Source organism: Saccostrea echinata, unplaced genomic scaffold, assembly GCF_033153115.1.
Source record: "Saccostrea echinata isolate AGI-Se365-2 ecotype Australia unplaced genomic scaffold, CSIRO_AGI_Sech_v1 ptg000056l, whole genome shotgun sequence".
NCBI classification, from domain to species: domain Eukaryota; kingdom Metazoa; phylum Mollusca; class Bivalvia; order Ostreida; family Ostreidae; genus Saccostrea; species Saccostrea echinata.
In genome coordinates, this window is record NW_026889805.1 from 20605898 (window position 1) to 20627837 (window position 21940).

Here is a 21940-nt window from a genome sequence, read left to right on the forward strand (position 1 = left end):
GCAGTCTAACGAGTCTATTCTAAAACAAAGAAACAAACAAGGAAACAAAAAACATGTACTTTTATTTACATAAATAACATAAAGATTGAAATAAGATTGAATATTGAATTTTCCTTTCTTGTCTAATAAAATAATGGCAGGTTTTAAAATATGTTTTTATCTCTTTTTTGGTTGGAAACGAACACTTAGCCCCGGGCAAAGCTGTGTATACATGTCTAGAAACACGGAACTTGTGTGGATTTCTTCCTTGTTTCTTGCTAGTATATTAATGGAGTTAAACCCCCGATCAGCTGATATCAGACAGTAAATCTTGAACATGCTTTTTTATAGTGTTTCTATTGTGTTAAGGTTAACAGCATAACGACCTTTCTCAATATTTGTAATATTATTCGGACAATCTGCTATTCAGCCATAAACGTTGCATTATGTCTTTTTAAAATTAATCAAAATCAGATTTAATACATGGATAGGCAAAACATAAATTTAACAGACAAGAAATTGCTATGAGAGAAAGGTCATTACCATAAGACAGGTGGGGGAGTAAAAATATAATAATGCAATATTCCCAATCTGACACGGTGTCAAAAAAGTGGAGAGAGTAAGGGAGTCTTTAAAACGACACTCTTTAAATAAAAAATGAATTCTTATAAACAATATATATACAATAATCCAAGAAAACCTAAGAAATTCTGAAACTTTTTTGGAAAGTTTCAAACATGAGCATATCTAAAAGTTTTCTAGGTAATGGAAGTCGTCTCAGTGAATTAAATGGCAAGTGGTTGTGCGCAAAGTGCATGCGCAACACGTGGAGACATCGCTGTAGAAGAGGCTGCGGATGTCTTTGCAGTGACGTCACAATACTTCGCAGATGCTTGTCCTCGATGAAGGCTGCAGGATGATCAGCGTCATCGAAAAAAGTATCACACTCATCAGAATCATCTGATTCAGTTTCGCTGTCTTCACTCTCTACCTCGGGAAAACATTGAAACTTATTGGGTATAACACAACCTGCCTCAATCAGAAAATACGTCATATCTAAATGGTCTTCGTCAAAATATTCCAAACACATTTCTAAAGGGCTCAGTCCATCAACAGTTGTTATGTTGATGTCACTCCCGTTTCGCAAAAGTTTCAATAAAATGTCTTTGTTTGCAAATTTGACACAGTGATGAATTGCACAGTAGCCATCAGAGTTCATTTTATTCGCGTCTACTCCATGCTGTAATAGAGCTACAGCAAGATGAATATTGTTTTTCATAATTGCATTGATAAGAGATTCTTGCAGGCTTGATTCGCTGGGATTATCTTTGGAAATAACGGCTTCAACAAACTCTTCTACTTCTGGATGATACATGTCGCCAAGTGCTATCAATAAGTTTTCCTCTGATTCTGAATTACTGACGTCATCTTGGGCATCCAATACCCCGCATCCGTTGATGAGAAAACGTGCAGTTTCAATAGCATTGTGTGAAAAGGCAATGGAAAGAAGAATCTTTTTGCTGACATGTCCAATTTCATCGTTTCTTACGTCCATTTTTGCACCATGGGAGAGTAGAATTTCAAGGGCTTCAACATTATTTAAACGACATGCGAGCATGACAGGCGTCTCAACGTAGGAGTATACAGTGGCTGACGACATCAATTTACCACAAGCATTCGGGTTAGCCCCAGCTTGTAACAACCATGAAACAGTAGAGCCATCAATCTGACCGACATGGGAGGACATGGCGTACATAGCTGCCATAAGAGGAGATTCCGTTAGGTTATCGTCGGTTTCATTGGGTGAAGCACCGTACCTTAGCAAGTATTTGGACATCATGTTGTAACCATTTGTAATCGCAAAATGTAAAGGAGTGCTGGTGCTTTGGCCAGCTTTTGTCGTTTTATTTAGAACTTGGCTCACATACTCCTTATCCGTTTTGGAAGAAAAGGGATAATTAGAAAATACCGTCGATATTGTGTCTGATTCATCAACCCAATTTTGCAATAAAATTTTCATAGCCCTGATATCCCCTTTACTGGCAATCAGATGCATCGGATATTTTCCATTCGAGTCATTCTTCAATAAATCACAGCCACCTTTTACTAACATTTTCATCACTTCGTAATTCCGATCACATATTGCAATATGTAACGCCGTATTGTCAACATGATCAGTCACATTAAGATCCGCTCCAGCCTCTATAAACCACTTGATGACATTTTGGTGGTTGTTTTTGACAGCAAGAGCTAGTGGCGATATATTAGTAAGTGGGTCGTATTTATTGAGGTTACATTTGGGATGCTGTGTTAGTTTATGTACCACGTCGAAGCATTTCTTGCTGATCGCTAGGAAAATTGGTGGTTCTTTATCATAATCTTCCACATTAACTCCACATCCTGCTTCGATAAGGAATTGTGCGATGCTACTTTGATTTGCCGACAGAGCAGCACACAATGCTGTTCCACGCATGCCCAGTAAGAAATCCATTGCTGCACCTTCTTTAACCAGTTTCTGAACTTGGAGAAGATCTCCACTTACAATTGCACGATTTAGATTTTCTGCAAGTGCCATCTCCTATTCATAAAAGAAAATAGAAACAAGAATATCAACAGTCTCGTTTAAAGTCATCATTTCGTACGTTCTATGGTCGATTCAATGACCTTGTCAGCAAATACCGCCTATCATTAAGTCAAATATGCTGACTGACGTTTTTCATACTAATTGTTGGGCCATTTTTCCCGTTATTTCCCGATCATGACAAGGAGTACATGGTAGGGCTGGGACGATACAACTTTTTCTATATCGATACGTATCCCGATATTTGAGCCACGATACGATATGTATCACGATATGTTTAATTGGTTATAAATTCTTTTTTTATATTGAAATGAACAAAACATTTCTTCACAAATAAGAATAATTTATTCAAAGAAGTTGCATATCTGTTGTAAAACTTAATTATTTTGCACAAGTGGTCTTAATTATTATGTATTTCATATTTATATTTATATTAAGCATATTTATTTTATATATTAAACCCAAAATGTTAAGTAAACAAAGAAAAACACAAGTCAGAATTTTTTGGGCGATATGTCGATATTTCTTCATACGTATCGATATGCGTATCATCCTCACATTGAATCGAAATTATCGATATCTCGATATATCGTCCCAGCCCTAGTACATGGCGGGTGTGACCTGTCAGCAGGGGATGCCCACTCCTCCATATGGCACCTGATCCCACCTCTAACATGTCTAATGTTTTTGTGGTCCATGTTTGCTCTGCTCCTGATTTTGTATTGTTTGAAAGGACTTTTGAGCTTGAATACTGTTTGTCATCTTCATATATTTCATCGACTTATTTGCTGGTTTTCAAAACCTGAGGAACGGACTACCTCAGTTATCACGGGGAAGGGAACGGACACCGATCTAATTAAAATTGACCTTTCATCTTGCGCTTTGTAAATCTATTTGTCGCCATTACATGAGCAACATATAGATTTACGAAGAGCGAGATGAAATAATAATTTTAATTAGATTGAACAGACACACGTATAAGAGTGCAACGATAAACCGTTTGACGGTATATCGCGGTATATTTTTCCACGGTTCAATTCACGATACGCTAAACTGATATCGCGGTTCGGTTCAATCGGTCCAGAATTATCCGAATGCTCCGTTTTCTTTCCTAGTTTACAATTTCAGAATGGCTTCCGCGCAAAAACATGAGGTAGACGATAACGCAGTAACGACAATTAAACTCATCTCCAGCATTTACAGAACTCAGATTTAACAGGGTGAAGGACTTTATCTCATTTCTAATGTGATTAAAAGTTATAGATGTTAATACAAGTGATAAACCCCTTTAGATCTAAAATTATTCTATGGAAATATACTATATCTCATCACGCGTGTATTTCCAACTTGTTGACTAGAAGGTGATAACACGAGAAATATGACAATTAACTGGTTTTCTACGTTAATAAAAGGAATAAAAAATGAATGTCTTCCTTTTGAATCCATGCTACCGTAGTTCAATGTAAATGTTCTTCATTGGTTTAGAATATTGTCACAACTCAAACATATACCTATCAATACAAATAAAGTTAACAAATTGATATTCAAATTATCAAAAAATATGAACATTTGATATAACCCTGTCGAGTTTTAAAAAATATGATGACAAACTTGAAAGAATTCTTTACCTTGTCATGTATCGTAATACGTATTGTATCGTGAACTGAATACCGTGATACGTATCGTATCGTGAGGTTAGTGTATCGTTGCACCCCTACACACGTACATGTAGCCCGATTCCTCTCCACCAAATATCCTAGATCCGCCCCTGTATAAATTACGAAAACGTACACTACCAATAAGTCATTTGGGAAAACTTACACTTCTTTTTAGGCGTTTGCATAAGTTGCATCTGTACTCGGCCCTCTACACTCTTGGGTTGGAAGCATTTTCAAATACTCATTATCATGCAAAATGTCTTGGCCGCGTTGTTAAAGACGCCGACGCCATCTGAATCGCTACAATGTTTAATCCGAAATGTAATCTACGACGCTGCGTTTATGCCATAAAAATTTAATAATCTTATTAATCAAAGCAGAAAGCTCCAGCTATTTATATTTATATATGACCTTTTTTTTTTTTATTTTTGCTTGTTGCTTGTCAGGGAATAGATAGTTTTCAGTAGGCCCAAATTAGCAAGAGTTATTTCCCTTTGACCGCCATATTGGAGGTCAACATGCTCATATTCCTTCATTATTCAACCAACTTTAACTTTATATACTGGCCATTGTGGGGTAGGCAGCATTGTTTTTCTAAAAAATATACATTTGGTAAAGCCTCCTTTTTTCATAATTTTTATTCCATAAAGATTTTCCTCCAAATATTTCTGCTACACCCTCTTAAATTTGGTAAGACAAAGAGGAAAAATTACCAGGTTGACCACCAAAATGGCGGCCAAGGGAAATAACTCGAAGAGAAAATATGTCATATGAAAACTATCTATTTTGGTAGTTGATAGTGCCCCCTCAACTGAAAATGTATGGTTGTGCCCCCTCAAAGTGAAATTGCTTCCTACGGGCCTGCGCAATATCTGAATTCTTTTTCTTTCGTGTCAGAATTAATTATTTGCAAACTTTCAAGCATATTTTTTTAAAACCCGATGGAAATTATCCGTGCTGTATTTCTTCATGTACGTCGTCCGTCTTTCTGCCCGTAAACAATTCTTCAAAACGGCACTCCTCCTACAGTCTTGGTCCAATTTCAATACATAGACTATGAAATATAACGTTGTGGAGATAAAGAACAGTATTCAAGCTCAAAATACAAATCAGGAGCAGACTGAGAGCAGACGCAGACCTTTAAAACATCAGAGGTGGGACCAGGTGCCATTGAAGAGTGAGAATCCCCTACCAACAGGTCACACCCGCCGTGTGCTCCTTGACATGATTGGGAAATTTCGAAAAAATCTATAGACAATTCAGTGTGTAAATAATGGTCTAACAATTAGAATGAAAAAATGTGAGTCAGCATTTGACTTAATGATAGATTGTATATGCTGACAAGGTCATTGTATCGACCATAGAATGATGACTTTAAACTAGACTATTGATATTCTTGTTTCATCAATATGTTTGTCAATAACTTACCTCGTTTTAGAAATTATTCATACATGTAGCATGCTCTTGCATATCGAATCAACTGAGAGATATAAACCCGGTATGCAGGTGATAATGGTATATTGCTGCATAATTAAGAAAAGTTGACGATTGAAAAGTTAACGTCATCACGTTTATCATAAAGCTTTGCTGTTACCGGTAGGTTACCATTAACGTCTTTTTCTAGTAAAATATCCAAATATAAAACAGATGTGTCAGACTCTGTGGTATCTTTTATTTCAAGCTCACTGGGATATATCGTGTTGACATATGAATGTAAATAACTATCGTTGATTGATAATACGTCGTCGATATATCTAAATGTTGAGTTGAAGGCCCCAGCAAGTGTTTTTTTTTTCTTCTCATGTAGAAGATTTTGAATAATTTCTGCTTGATATGAATACAGTAATAGGTCTGCTATTAATGGGGCGCAATTGGTACCCATGGCAATTCCAACAGATTGTTAGAAGACCTGGTCTCCAAAAACCACATAGATATTGTCAGTCAGAAACGAACATCTTTTTAATATCAACTTCAAAGTACATGTACTTGTGAGTGCAATCAGAATGTTTTTTAACAAAATAATTTTGCAAATGACAAGGTTAAGAAAATTTACGAGTTCCATTCTTATTGAAAAAAGCAGCTGTCAATGATGTCAAAAAGCCTGGACTTTCATTTATCGTGGGGAATGTTGTATATAGAGTTGAAAATCGTAAGTTTGATGTTATTAATTTTGGTAAAATTTTGTGATTTCAAATTTTTCAAAAGTTCCCTGGAATTTTTAAGAATCCACATCTGATTTACACCACTTCTCGAATATATTGTTGCGCAGTACTCCTGAAGTTTCTCCTTCACTGCTGTTAATATTTCAGTGAGGGGTAAAGAGGTAAAGAAAGAAGCTTGGTAGAACATTTACTGGAACCCGCTATGTATCTTTGTTTGTAAGGATATTTATGAAGTTTCGGAATCTAAAAATCCAATATAGATATGGTAATTCAAATTCATTTTGGTTGTTGACTTAATGCAAGATTTTAACATACATCTGATACACTTAATCTATTCTGACAAAGTGTCAAGGTCTTCGTTTTCATGTCTGGCCCATCGGCTGGCGTATAATCTTCCAAAAAATTATAATATTTATGAAATTATGACGCCAGTTGAAAGATCGGGGTTCCCTAAATTTTGGCCCTTTTAAAATAAGTGATTTAAGGTCCTAATTATTAACTATATTTACGTCACCAGTAATAACTATATACTAAGAGACACAATTTTATATAATGGGTTTTGTTTCCTTGAACGGTATTACCATAGTAACCAAAAATCAAAATTTCTGTGACATTTTAAAACACTACTCTTCCTGCAAATTTAGTCCAATTTCAGTAAGACCTGGCAGACTTTAATAACTTACAAAATTATAATTATCATTTTTCGATTTCGATGATTGATTTTGCCATGGTAACTAAAAACAGAAATTTTTGTGAGTTTCTTTTCAAATCCCAACTCCTCCTACACATTTGGTCTGATTTCAGTGAGACTTAATGGTACTAATGTAGACTGCCCTAAAATACACAATTTAATGCATCTGATTTGATTTCTATGAACGGCGTTACCATGATTACTACAAATAGAAATTTTTGTGAGATTCTTTCAAAATGCTACTCCTCCTACTGTTTTGGTCCAATTTCAATAAGACTTGCTATAAAAATAGACTGTCCTAAGAAACATTATTTTATGTATGTTTTTTTTTTATTTCTATGACTGGCGTTCCCATGGTAACTAAAAATATAAAATTCGCTGAAATTCAATTAGTCTGATTTCAATAAAATAACTTGGTTAACAAGTAGATTACTCTAAATGACATAGTTCTATTGATAAAGTTTTGATTTAGGTGAGCACTGTTGCAATCTTTACAGAATATAAAATAATGTTGGAATTCATTGAAAACTTTTACCTCCTGTTTCTGATCTGAATTAAATACCAGAAGTCTCTGAGGAGACTGTAGCTCTACGTACTGGTTTGTACTTAAGGACATACGCAACGTAGTTTTGAGCTTTATTTAGGTATTTCCTGTATAATTTAAAAATTTCAATAATTGATAGACCTTAGTGCAACTATTTTAATTCCTAATGATGCTTTACACCTCTTCTTAACCAAATTGTAAAGAAAAAACGCCTACAAATTTATTTTGGTTAATTTTTCTATGAAAAACACCAGGGTTTTTATGATTTTATAGCTCTTCAAAACCCCTGGTAATGTATGCTGATTTTTAGTCTACCAACGTATAATCATAATATGATTTTAAATTAAGAATATCTTAAAAAATTATCAGAAGGTATGTACGTTTTAAAGAAAGTGTATGTGTACGTTGCGTATGTCCTTAAAACAAAGGAAGAGCGAAGTAGCACTTGTACTACAAACTTTGCAACAGCAATGAATAGAATTATGATATTTGGTTTAATTTTTGGCAAGATTTATTGCAATCAGACTAAACTGTAGAAGGGAGAAGCTTTTTGAAAGAATTTTACATAAATTTCTAATTTTAATAACCATGGCAACAATTATCAAAATAAAAAAGGTTAAAAAGAATTATATATCTCAGTGTAGTGTACTTCAATGCCTAGTTATATTGAAATTGGACCAAAACTGTAGGAGGAGTAGCATTTTAAAAGTATTTTATAGGCATTTCTAGTAACCATGGCAACACTGTTCATTGAAATAAAAAGCAGATCTATAGAATTATGTATCATATTGTAATCTACTTGTGTGCCAAGTTATAATGAAATCAGACCAAAACTGTGGGAGGAGTAGTGGTTTGATAGCGTTTTAAAGAAATTTCTAATGCTAATAACCAGGGCAACAACCATTCATCAAAGAAAAAAAAAAACATAAAAAGAATTATGTATGTATAGTGTACTTGCAAGCAAAGTTTCATTGAAATCGGACCAAAACTTTAGGAGGAGTAGCATTTTAAAAGTATTCCATAGAAATTTCTATTCCTAGTAACCATGACAACACTGTTCATTGAAATCAAAAACAGATTTATAGAATCATGTATCTTAGTGTAGCCTACTTGTGTGCCAAGTTATATTGAAATCAGACCAAAACTGTTGGAGGATTAATATTTTGAAAGCATTTCATAGAAATTTCAATTTTTTTAGCATCCATAGCAACACTGTTCATCAAAATAAAAAAAAAAGATGCACAGAAATATGTATCTGAGTGTAGTCTACTTGTGTGTATCCTATAAGCTCTTCTGGTTTTGACCAGTAGAGCTACAGTCTCATCAGAGAGTTCTGGTTATTTACTACCAATATTTATTTTTTGTAAAAAAAAAATTCCAATTCAGTCACATGTCAGAATTGAATAGATAAAAAATGCATTGAAATTTCTTTACTAATCTTTTCTTTTGTGTCAAAATTAATGAAATAAACATAATAACTAACATTTCATGCGCAAAAAACATAGTAATCAAAGATTACGAAGCTTAACTTGACAAATGTTGCCTATAAGTAAGGCAAACCTCACATCATATTTTTTTTCTAGTCAATATCCATGCAAGTTTGGTTTAAGTGAGGACTTGAGTTTCTTGGAAATTGATCTGCTACAAAAACTGTAATCTGTTCACTAATCAAGAAAATGTTGGTCAGTTCCAACATCTGGAGCAAGTCTGAAGTGTCAATCCTTAGATGCAAGTTTAATCATAATGGCCATTTATGTGTAATATGGATCTACACCAAAAACATTACCCTGGTCACTCATCTGAAGAATGTAGGTAAAATTCTTTGTCTGAAGCAAGTCTGGAAGTGTCCATCCCTAGATACATCATCCATGCCAAATTGATTAAAATATGGCTAAAATTCACTCAACTGGAAAATGGAGGCCAGATCCAGCATCCAAGGCAAGTGTGGTAGTGTCAATCCCTACATGCATCATCAATTTAAGTACGGTCCAGGAAGGGCATATTGTTAAGTGGGAATGGATCTGCTCCAAACTCTGTTACCTGGTAACTCAACTGAAAAATATAGGTCAGATCCAGCACCGGAAGCAAGAGTGGTAGTGTTCATCTCCAGATGCATCATCCATGTAAGTTTGGTCCATGTAGGGCATATAGTTATTTAGGAGTGGACATACTCCAAAAACTTTGACCTGATCACTCATCAGGAAAATGTAGGTCAGATCCAGCATCTGAAGCAAGTCTGGTAGTGTCCATCCCCAGATGCATCATTCATGTACATGTAAGTTTGGTCCAGGTAGGTAGACTTGCTCAAGTCTCGATGTTTTAGTGCTCTCTTTCATACTTTTTGATAATGTCAAACATAGATAGTTTGATAACATTTAACTATGAGGGAGAGCAGAGGACAACAAGACAAAAATGAACAAAGAATTATTTAATTAAAAAAAAAAACATAAAGACTTGAGCAAGTCTACCAGGTAGGGTTTATAGTTACTTGGGAATGGACTTGCTCCTAAAACTTTAAACAGGATGCCGACGCTAACGCCGAAGTATAGCATGACCTCATCTTGACTTCGCCAAGGTGAGCTAAAACAAGAGGCACATGGGCCACAACGCTCACCTGAGTGACATTGGCCTTGCTGTTTTTCACCTGATCCCCCCCACCGTAGTACTTATTGTGGCTCCACCCTACCCCCAGGGGTCATGATTTGAACAATTTAAAATCTACACTACCTCAGGATGCTTCCACATAAGTTGCAGCTTTTCTGGCCCAGTGGTTCTTGAGAAGATTTTTACTACATATTTCAATGTAAAACTTGGATTTCTTATTGTGGCCCTGCCCTACCCCCAGGGGTCATGATTTGAACAATTTAGAATCTACACTACCCCAGGATGTTTCCACATAATTTTCAGCTTTTCCAGCCCAGTGGTTCTTGAGAAGAAGATTTTTAGAGATTTTTACTACATATTTCAATGTAAAACTTGGATTTCCTATTGTGGCCCCGCCCTACCCCGGGGTCATGATTTGAACAATTTAGAATCTACACTACCCCAGGATGCTTCCACTTAAGTTTCAGCCTTTCTGTCCTAGTGGTTCTTGAGAAGAAGATTTTTTAATGATCCCACCCAATTTTTGTCTTTTTTGATTATCTCCCCTTTGAAGGGGGCTTGGCTCTTCATTTTAACAATTTAAACTCCCCTTTACCCAAGGATGCTTTGTACCAAGTTTGGTTAAAATTGGCCCAGTGGTTCTTACGAAGAAGTTTAAAATGTGAAAAGTTTACAGACGGACGGACAGACAACAGGTGATCAGAAAAGCTCACTTGAGCTTTCAGCTCAGGTGAGCCAAAAAAAAGAACAAGACAGAAATTACCTGTTTTACATTTTAATCCTTATTATAAGGATATTTTCTGTCCCCTTTTGTCATTATAATTTTAAAATCTTTTACATGTGGACTGGCAATGCCATGATTATCCAAATATTTCTAATCATATTCCTCCTATTCAGCATCCCTGGGTAGTGAGTGAACTTGAACAAGAATTCTACCCAAAAAGTTCAAGGTCAACAGACCTAAGTGTTATTTCCTTAATTAAACAGAGTACAGTATTTACACGTCAGTTTCCATTGCCTTCACCCAAAAATCCTTTGGCAATACGCACTGACCAGGAAAATTTCATCAAAACACTGTGTAGATTCATTTTTATATAATATATAACATATCATATGGTACATTTATTTCACTTGATTTTCATTAAGAGTGGCACAATAACTACAGTACTGATCAGATACGGATCCAGTACAATTCTCAGGAGGACATACTTGCCAACCCCCAACATGTAAAAATCTGGTCCTGACCAGATTTGGAAAGTAAAAAATCTGGTCATAACGTGCAATGACATTCACGACATGTCATAAAAAATAATCAGGTTAAGGGTCGAAAAATCGAGTGTAACCCGACGAAATCGGGCGAGTTGGCAAATATGCAGGAGGATTCAAGTAATTTGAAACTCAAATTGTTTCTCATCTATTTATTATAACAATTTTTGGCTGTCACAAAAAAGAAAAGAAAGTGCTCTGGTTGACAAAATTGTATAAATATTAAGTATTCTAACAAACTAAATTTCAGTGACATGATTTAATATGGTAACTCTGGAAGAAAACAAGAGGCCCATAGATCACAATACTCTTCTTGTCTGAAATATATTGCATTTTCTTTTTTTCATCCAGATGAATGGATAAACCAGTTGTCCAAGTTAATGGTCTATATATTATCTATAAGCATGCTATTCTAGAACAAAATCTCTGTGGCACAAGTTTAGAGATGAATAAACTACTAGTATCTATACAGACCAAGAACAGGGAAGATAAATAAAATCTGTTCTGCTCACCTTTTTCCAACAAATAATATTTTGATAGAAGCAAGGGGCAAAGAATTTGTAAACCAGGTGCAAATTTAATGTGTCATGAATTCCAAAATGAATCTTCCCTACATGGGCCTTTGTAAATTGTAAAATTGTAAATCTGTTGTTTTCAAAAATTTCTATTTTTCTCAGTTGCATAATTCTATGTGGCAAACCTTAATTGGAAACAAAACTTCAACAAATTTGAATTTCACACAAGTTTGTCTAATCCATGATTTTTCAAAGGCTTCAACCCATTTTATTTTCTATTTATTTATATCTCCCCTTGGCTTGCTTTAAGTCTGCATAATCTGCCCAGTGGGTCGTGAGAGGAAGATTTTGTTTTTATTTCCCTAATTATCTCCTCTTGTCTAGGGGTCAAAACCCTATTCTTAGTATAAATGAAAGCCCTTGGGCCATGGATACCCTGTGACAAAAATAGACCAAGGAGTTCTTGAGATATGGCCCATATTCCAAAAAGTTTATGCACACCTCATAAATGGCCTTTGAGCCTTTGGCTCAGAAGAGCTATAAAACTAGTTTAATCTTCATGCAAATTTTTTTTTATGCACAACTCTTAGATTTGTAAGGATTATCCAACGTAAATTTTTTTTTAATATTTGTGATTTTTTTGTTGTTGTTTAAGTTTTAATGACCTTGTTTTCAGCTGCAATTCACATTTTTCTACAGATGTACCAACTGGCAGTTTCTCGATTCTTTGTCTAAAATCTACATTAAACCAAAATGACTAAGTCAATAAACAAGAGGTCCAAGGGCTTAACGGTCATCTGAGTATAATGCAACAATTTAGAGGATCCATAGAGTATAAAATGAACTGAAAGGTGAAGCTTTGTTGCCCAAAAGCAAGAAAAATGGGGTGATCAGGATCAACAAAATAATTAGTCTAGTGTTCATTAACAGTTCATAAATTAGGTTCTGATCTGTTCCCCATTTATCACTAACACCATACAGTATATTAACAAACTAACAGTGCTTCTGTACTGTTTTAATTCTTTGTTGAAGTCTCTTACATTGAACTCTCTTGGTCTTTGATGAGCATTGAATATGACAAGATATTTTTGTCTCATTTTTATTTATCTATTACTTACAAGTCTACCTGATCATAAAAACTATGAAAGTACTTTTTGTATTATACGATAAAAAATCTTGCATAATTCTCTTATTCTATTAACCTTTCAAGTACATTATTTACAGTGACTAATTATCAAAAGTAAAAGGCAAAGGGGAATAACTCCTCTCAGTAGAATACAAATTAATTGAGCCCTGGCCAGTACAAGAACACTTGACAAAATGGTCCAGATGTTCAAAAATCTATATTAAATCTTTTACTCTTTTTGCCTCTGATATGCTCAGGTTCAGAGAAGATTTTTCAAAGAAATAATGCATTTTTTTACTACAGATTCACTATATTATCAATAGAGCCCCCCCTTCCCACCGAGAAACACCAGAGCCTCTCACCCTGGGACCAGAAGTTTGCTCATCATACATGTAAGTAATCACTTTGTTTATCTGATTAACACTAAGGAGCAGACAGGATTATTTAACAGAATTAATACATTTTCACTATATAATCAATAGAGCCCCGCCCTAACATCAGAACCCCTGACCCTGGGGCCATGAAATTCACAATTTTAGAAGAGGCACTCTTGCTCATTATAACTATGTACTTACTTAGTTTATTAAATACCCAGGAATAGAGAAGATTTTCAAAGAATTAATGCATTTTTACAATATAATCAATAGAGCCCCCCCCTTTTTTTTTCATCAGAACCCTTGACCCTGGGCCCATGAAAATTACAATTTTGGAAGAGGCAATCTTCCGTATCATAACAATGTACTTAGTTTGTTTAAATAATACTCAGGGGCAGAGAAGAAGATTTTCAAAGAATTAATGCATTTTCACTATATAATCAATAGAGCCCCATCCTATCACCAGAACCCCTGACCCTGGGGCCATCAATTTCACAATTTTGGAAGAGGAACTCTTGCTCATCATAACGATATACTTGGTTAGTTTATTTAATACACAGGAACAGAGAAGAAGATTTTTCAAAGAATTAATGCACTTTCACTATATGATCTACATGTATATAGCCCCACCCTAGCACCAGAACCCCTGACCCTGGGGCCATGAATTTCACAATTTTGGTAGAGGGCTCAATGCTTATTACAATCATGCCAACAGTTTGACTGCTTGATGTCCAGGAGTAAAGAAGAAGATTTTTAAAGATTGCATTAATTTTGGTGGATTTAGCCCCACCCCTCAGGCCCCAGGGGGGCAGGAACCATGAAATTCAAAATTTTTGTTCCCCTTCACTCATAGATGCTTTATGCCAAATTTGGTTGAAATTGGTTAAGCGGTTTAAGAGAAGAAGCTAAAAATGTTCAAAAGTTAACAGATAGCAATAGGTCACCTGAGTGACTCAGGTGACCTAAAAAAGAAAAAAAAAAGCTGTAAAATGTAGAAAAATTATCCAATCCTGATGAAAATCTAGGTGTACATCTTTATATGGTGAATAATGAGTGTACAAATTTTCAGACAAATCCATACAATAGTCTCCAAGAATAGGTCCAGACAAATGTCATCAGATAGACTGACATGCTGATTCTAATATACCCCCACCCCTAAACTTTTTTGGTCTTGATTTTTTAAAATTCAATATCAATTTCTGTCAAATAAGGAACAAGTGCAATCTGTACACAGAAACTATCTACTCAAGATGCATCCAGTACATTCTGTACAAAGAAACTGTCTACTCCAGATGTATCAAGTACATTCTGCGCACAGAAACCGTCTACTCAAGATGTATCCAGTTCAATCTGTACACAGAAACTGTCTACTAAAGATGTATCTAGTACATTCTGTACACAAAAACTGTCTATTCAAGAGGTATCCAGTACATTCTGTACACAGACGTTGTCTACTTAAGATGTATCCACTAACTTGCAGAAAAGAAATGTAAAAGTAATACATCAATATTATGGTCTTTCCATTCCTCAAATATTATGGTAAAACTTACATTGTATACATAAAACTTGAATTTAATAGCCAAAACTAGTGTGAACTATTGGCCTCAAGTACTAGTAATCAATGGCAAAGCCTTAGTTCAAACAGCTGCTGGTTTATCATAATGAATGGAATAACAGAACAAGGACACGATAATGTAACAAAAATAAACATTGAGCTACTACAACATCTGGCTTTGTCATCTCTTAAACATACCAGAAATGCAAAACACCTGGCTTTCAATATATTTCCCTGAAACAAATACACTAAAAACATTTAATAAAATTTATGATATGCTTTTCTACTTTGTACATGTAATATACATCCATTCCTCTAAAGCTGTCCATGCTTCTCTCTAAAGGTTTTCAATCTTGCTGCATCATTTTGTTATGATCTTCAATTTGACATCACTAAATCAATCAATGAAAGAAAACCCCAGATATTCCCCTATTCCTCTGTAGTCAGTGATTGGTAAAACCCTGTAAGCTTTCCTCAGTATCACTCATCACTCTGATGAACATAGCGGGAATCTTTAAACAACTCCTCTCTTCTCTCCATCAGATAACTGAAACATTTACAAGCTGATATCAATAACCATAATTCATAGTAAAATATTCACATGTAACAATATCTCTCATTCTCTGTGTTTGTTTGTGTAGTACATTAAAGGCAGTATTAAGCATAGATTTGTGTAATATTGTATCTATTGAGAAATGTTGTACCCAAATGAATATTAAATCAATGTCTAAAAAGTACTGATCGTCACACTTCATTCCTTACTGTCAGCATTACTTATGAAAATACTAAGATAAAGCCATCTTTAAAATATTCACTTTTTCCTTGTTCTTTACATTCTGAATGTTCATTTTAGACTAATTTTTAGCACCTATAAGACATCTGACATTCCCTACACTACATACAGACAATACATACTCCAGGAAACAGTGAAGGAGGGAGAGCAGAGCTTTGACTTTGTGGTCCTCCATACTCATACTGGTGATCAAGTCTGGGAGTTTTACTGTAAACAAACACCATAAATTGTACATGAATGTATATAAAAACAATTAACTCAAAAAGGAATTTTAGTCTTTCATGTATTACAAAGTAGTTCTTAAGAATTATTTTTGGATTTGTGATTTAAAAAAACCCGCATATTTATCTCCATCTATTCTATTTATATATTCATACCCCCTTTTGCCTCAATCCTAGCCAAAAACTATTCAGAAGTTTATAAGTAGTGAGAAACATTGAATACAGATTAACTCAGGTGACCTAAAAAACAGTATACATATCAATAAACCATAAACATTACCAAAGAGTCGCAGGAGATGATGTGCCCCATACAGAAGGGAGGGTGCAGTGGGGTTAGCCTGTAATTTCTCCGGGGGCAGGAGCTGCCAGGACAAAATTCTGTCCAGAATGTCTTCCTTACAAGATTCTGAGGAAGTAGCACTGCTTGCCTTGCTGCCCTGACTGGCATTGTCTGATGGCTTCTGATTGGTGACTGTGTTTGGGACCAGGAGGGGCGGAGGTGCGTCCTCATGTTCACGAGAAGAATGAGCCTCTGCTCCTGAGTCTGGGGGCTCAGTTTTCACTGTTGTTGTGGAACACAATGGGTGACTTGAGCTGAACCTACGACTTCTACGAGTCTCCTTCTTTCGAGTGCCTTCTGCTTTTTGTTCTTCTTTGTCAGCCTCTTCTGATCCTGTAGAGTGTTCATACTGTTGTTTTGAGTCTGTGATTTTTCTAGCATTTTCTATTACTGACTGTCTAGTTAATCTTCTAGGAGCCAACTCTTCCTGCTCTGACATTTCAAATTCTATCTTGTCTTTGAAAATTTCAGGGGATAGCTTTGGAATCTTTGGAGATACATTTCCATTGGAGGAAGATGACTGATTTGTTCTTAAATTGTGTTTTCGCTTTACTGGAGACTTTTTGGGGGGAGGTGAGTTTGTTGTGGGACTGGAATAAAAAGAATCCATGCACTGATTGAAAAATTCAAATACATGTATTACCTTCATAACGAAGAATTCAGAAGTGACTTGATATTAAGGGCATATGAAAATATTTATACATATATTTTTATCATTTTTATTTCTATTTTTTTTAACCTTTTTTTTTTTTTTATAGAAAATAAAGACTTAACAAGATGCACATGGGCCACATCGCTCACCTGAGCACATTGGCTAGGCAAAAGCACAAATCAGTTCCGTATTGAAAAGAATACCGGGTGGGGGGGGGGGGGGGGGGGGGGCCTTGGATTTTAAACTACCTGATGATGCTTCCATGTCAAAATAACAAATGGCTTTGTTGTTCTTGAGAAGATTTTTTTAAAAAATTTCCATATATTCCTTTGTAAAACTTTGATCCCTCATTGTGGCTCCTCCCTATCCCAGGGGTCATCATTTGAACAAACTTGAATCTACACTACCTGAGGATGCTTCCATATCAATATGACTAAACATAGCTTTTCTGTTCTTGAGAAGAAATATTTTTTCTATATGTTCTTATGTAAAACTTTCGATCCCCTATTGGGCCCCACCCTACCCCAGGGGGTCATCATTTGAACAAAATTGAATTAACACTACCTGAGGATGCTTCCATATCAAAATGACTAATCATGGCTTTGTAGTTCTTCATCAGAAGAAATCTTCCTATATATTTCTATTTCAGACTTTGATCCTTCATTGTGGCCCCGCCCTATCAGGGGATCAACATTTGAACAAACTTGAATCTACACAACCTGAGGATGCTTCCATATAAATATGACCAATTAGGGCTTTGCTGTTATTGAGAAGAAGATTTTTCAAGATTTTTCCTATATATTTCTATGTAAAAATTTTGATCCTTCATTGTGGCCCCGCCCTACCCCCAGGGGTCATGATTTGAACAAACTTGAATCTACACTACCTGAGGATGCTTCCATATAAATATGACTCATCATGGCTTTGCTGTTCCTGAGAAGAGGATTTTTAAAGGTTTTTCCAATATATTTCTATGTAAAACTTTGATCCTCCATTGTGGCCTCGCCCTACCCCTGGGGGTCATGATTTGAACAAACTTGAATCTACACTACCTGAGGATGCTTCCACATGAGTTTCATCTTCCCTGGCTTTGTGGTTCTTGAGAAGAAGATTTTTAAAAGATGCTATTAATTTTTCAGTAATTCTTTATTATCTCCCCTTGAAAGAGGGCGTGGCCCTTCATTTGAACAAACTTGAATCCCTTCACCCAAGGATACTTTGTGGCAAGTTTGGTTGAAATTGGCCCAGTGGTTCTTGAGAAGAAGTCGAAAATGTGAAAAGTTTACAGACAGACAGACGGACGGACAGACAGACGGACTACAGACAAAATGTGATCAGAAAAGCTCACTTGAGCCTTCGGCTCAGGTGAGCTAAAAAGTGACAAGGCATTTGAAATGAACAAACCCATTGGTGCTATGGGACTTCTGTTTTTGTGTGGTGATCAGTCTGTCAAGCTGTGTTCTCTCAGATGTGTACAGAAGGACTAGTGGAAGGGTATAATCAAAACAAAGACGAAGTCCATCTACCATCTCCTTACATAGGGGAATACTGCAAAACATGGCATTAAATACTGAAGACTATTGTAACAAGTTATGTAGCTGAATATCATGCAGAGCTATTGAATGATTTAAAACAAATGAAATTCCTCATTCTACCTACCGGTATATTGAATCTTCAATATATACATATAGAAACACAATTTTAGAATTATCCTAGTTTCTAGATTATTTTCTTTCAATGAAAGATTATAAGATACAAATAACTACTGACAACTATTAATAAGAGAACTACAAACAGTACAACACACACCGATTTTAGGTGTCTATAACATCTGTAACAATTTCATTTTAAAGTTTTAAGGGTCATATCTGTATATTTTAAATATATACTGCTTGATGTAGGGAAAAAAACTTTTTAAAAATGGGTTATACCTAGTGAACCAAAAACTTAAATTATATCTATATATATATCAAGGTTCATTGAAAATCTGAACATGATTTCACATTAAAATTTACTACATGTAATAGTAATGCATGTACCATAATATGTCTGTCTTTAGACTGGTAAATGGTACCGAAATATTCAGAAGAATCTACATGTATTTAAAAAGCATTGCCAAATTGTTGCATTTAATGAAGATGATTTCATACTCACACTTTCATGAGTTCAAAGTAAAAAATGCATTTATTTCCACTGAATATAGTTTAAAATTATCAATAATCACCAAAAATGTATAGGTCACCACCTTTTTAATGTGTCAGACAAAGATATATAGAAGTATATGTAAGCAATTAAAAAGCTCTCATTTTTGTGTAACAGTTTAATCAAACAGGGAAACCAATGCTAACTTTAATAGAGAAGGTACAAGGGTAAGAGTTATTGCCCTTTGTACATAAATAAGAATAATTTTTTTTAATTTTTTTTTAAAACAAACTCTTAAATTACACCTGTTTAAAATACTCTTCTAAAAGATATATTTCCTTTGGGTATGAACTTTAATTCATGAAAGATTTTGCAAGAATGTATGACATCACACAAAGGTGAAATTACCTTAAAGTACTATAAAATTCAGTCCTACAGTTTACATGTACTTACTTTCTTTCCACAGGTACAGTAGTTGAACCCTCTTTATTGAGAACACTGCTCTTTGCTGTATTACTGAACAGCACATTCACACAAAAAGATTTGACAAATTCCTCCAATATTGATATGATATTTGGCTGTGCTGGTAAATTTAACACCTTCACCAAAAAAAAAGTTATTCTTAAATTTCTTATAAACATGAAATGAAATACATAACAATGAATTTTAAAAGAATAGTCTTCAGATCTTTTTCATTTCTGTGAATGTTACATTCATTACTTTTCACCCCCCCCCCCCTCCATCCCCCAATTTGCATTGAACAATTTTCTTTGTACAGTGATTTTACTTTATTGTGAGCCCTCTCCAGGATCAAATATTTTTGTATTATAATATTTGTCTTGGACTAAAATTCATCATTTTTTATATTTCAAGTCTTTTATCACAATAAATCAATACCATTTGCTTTGTATATTAAATGAAGAATAAATTCATACCATATCCTGCTTGCATATAGCTATATAGTCCTTTTCCAATTCTTCTTTAAGCAGAGGTGGAAGCTCTATGTCCACATTAACCTTCCTCTGTAGAAGAAATAGACAGCATGACAATCCTGTCGTTAACAAAACACATTTTCAGATTATATGAAATATCAGATCAAAATTTCATCACACACAATATCTGTATGTATGACCTTTTTGTCCTCAGACTTGTTACTATAGTTACTTCCATCATCCTCACTACTGTTGGTACTCTGAATGAAAAGTTTTAATTTCACTGACCATGTTACAAGTACAGTAACAGTTTGTGAGAAAAAGTAATTTTTTAAATATTTTATTAAGACATATTCATTTTAACATTTTGTCTTTAAACATTAAGGACAAAAAAAAAAGCCCAATTCCCTCCTAAGTTGCTGACCTGACAATCAGTTTCAAGGATGGAACCATTCTGTATCTGTTCCATGAACTCAATGCTTTCTTTATCATCTTTCTTTTCCTCCTCATCAGTTTTCTCATTTTCACTCTCTGAGCTGATGATATCATCATCTTCATATGGACTGTCTCCATCATCTTCAAACAAAGGTGGTCTCCCTCGAAAAGCCTTCCTTAGAATTCTGTCAATCCTTCGATTACGTGCACTGTTTATCCGACTACAGTAATGTACAAAATAATATTAATTATGTTGCTTTAATTTTTCAGTATAATAGATTTTTCTACTATTTTTTTTTTTTTACGGAAGTACATTTTAACTTGAAGTTTAATGTGATGTACTGAACATTGGAGATAATATACTTATCAGCAATTGTGAAAGTAAAGTAAAAATTCTTTTGACATAAGGTTAGGTTGTACTACATTGAATAGAGTGGTTTGAACCATTGGCATCAAAGGGAAAAGCATGTGACTTATTGCACCTCTTGATAATGAACTAAACCTTGTATGACAAGCAGTGTAGATAACTCACTACTTTTTGGTGGTGTCAGCTAACTTTTTCATCAACTGTCTGTTTTCTTCTGTATTTTTTAAAACATATGTTTCTGGTACAATTCGATCCCAACTGTAAAATAATAAAAATCTTACCAAGGGAAACACATATGTAAATAAAGGGAATTACAAAAGATTGTTGCCAACAATAGTCACTTGTGTCTACTTTTTATTTCTAAAAAACCATATGAACTTATTTAAATTTAATAAGAATAATTGAATAAAAATTTAACATTTTAAAGTCCTGAACTGCACTAAAAGGAAATCTTTATATGTAATTGTAACATAAAATTAAAAAAAAATCTCAATCCAACCCCCTCGTATTTTGGGCAGAAGTGATAAAAATAACCTGTTATTCCAACCCTGAAAGTGTACATGGTATGCAGGAATCTTGGTGCCAGATAAATCTTTGGTGGAAGTCGTGTCTAAAATCTGCAAAATATTGAATCACATTCCTCATGCAAGAAATTATGTTCATTCATCATTCATTCAAATGTTTGCAATAATTGTAATTCCGTTTGTTGTCTGCCCCAGCAGTTGCAAGTATTTTTTAATAAGATATTAGAATTAAAAGAAAATACCTTTGCATCATACAAAACGCGAGCTTTTGTTGGGTCTGGTTCAAAACAGAGTACAAATTCACCTACAGAAAAGAGAAACTTCACACCCCTTGTCGACATAATGAAGCACACAATTAAACGAACTTATAACAAAATAGAGTGTTTTTGATACTAATTGGCCAAGTGTATGAAAAGTAGAGATGCAAACGACATTCCTACTGCATTATTTTGGAAAATTTTATCACTATTGTATTCCCG

General features: G+C 34.7%; 1 protein-coding gene across 2 annotated transcripts; it reads right to left on the reverse strand.

The window, feature by feature from the left end:
- Window positions 1-118: 118 nt before the first annotated feature.
- Window positions 119-21940, reverse strand: LOC133173199 (male-specific lethal 3 homolog). 2 transcript variants are annotated; one of them, XM_061308155.1, is made up of 11 exons: window positions 21704-21940; window positions 21472-21554; window positions 21103-21195; window positions 20560-20791; window positions 20336-20395; window positions 20139-20225; window positions 19657-19802; window positions 18466-18609; window positions 16350-16999; window positions 15967-16055; window positions 119-2554 (listed from the first exon to the last, which is right to left on the reverse strand). In XM_061308155.1, the coding sequence occupies exons 1-11, from the start codon at window positions 21800-21802 to the stop codon at window positions 680-682; spliced, it is 3558 nt and encodes a 1185-aa protein (XP_061164139.1). In that variant the 5' UTR covers window positions 21803-21940; the 3' UTR covers window positions 119-679. The 2 variants fall into 2 exon arrangements, with proteins under 2 accessions (XP_061164139.1, XP_061164138.1); XM_061308154.1 differs by lacking the exon at window positions 119-2554 and adding an exon at window positions 13810-15602 and having other exon boundaries at window positions 15971-16055; window positions 21704-21928.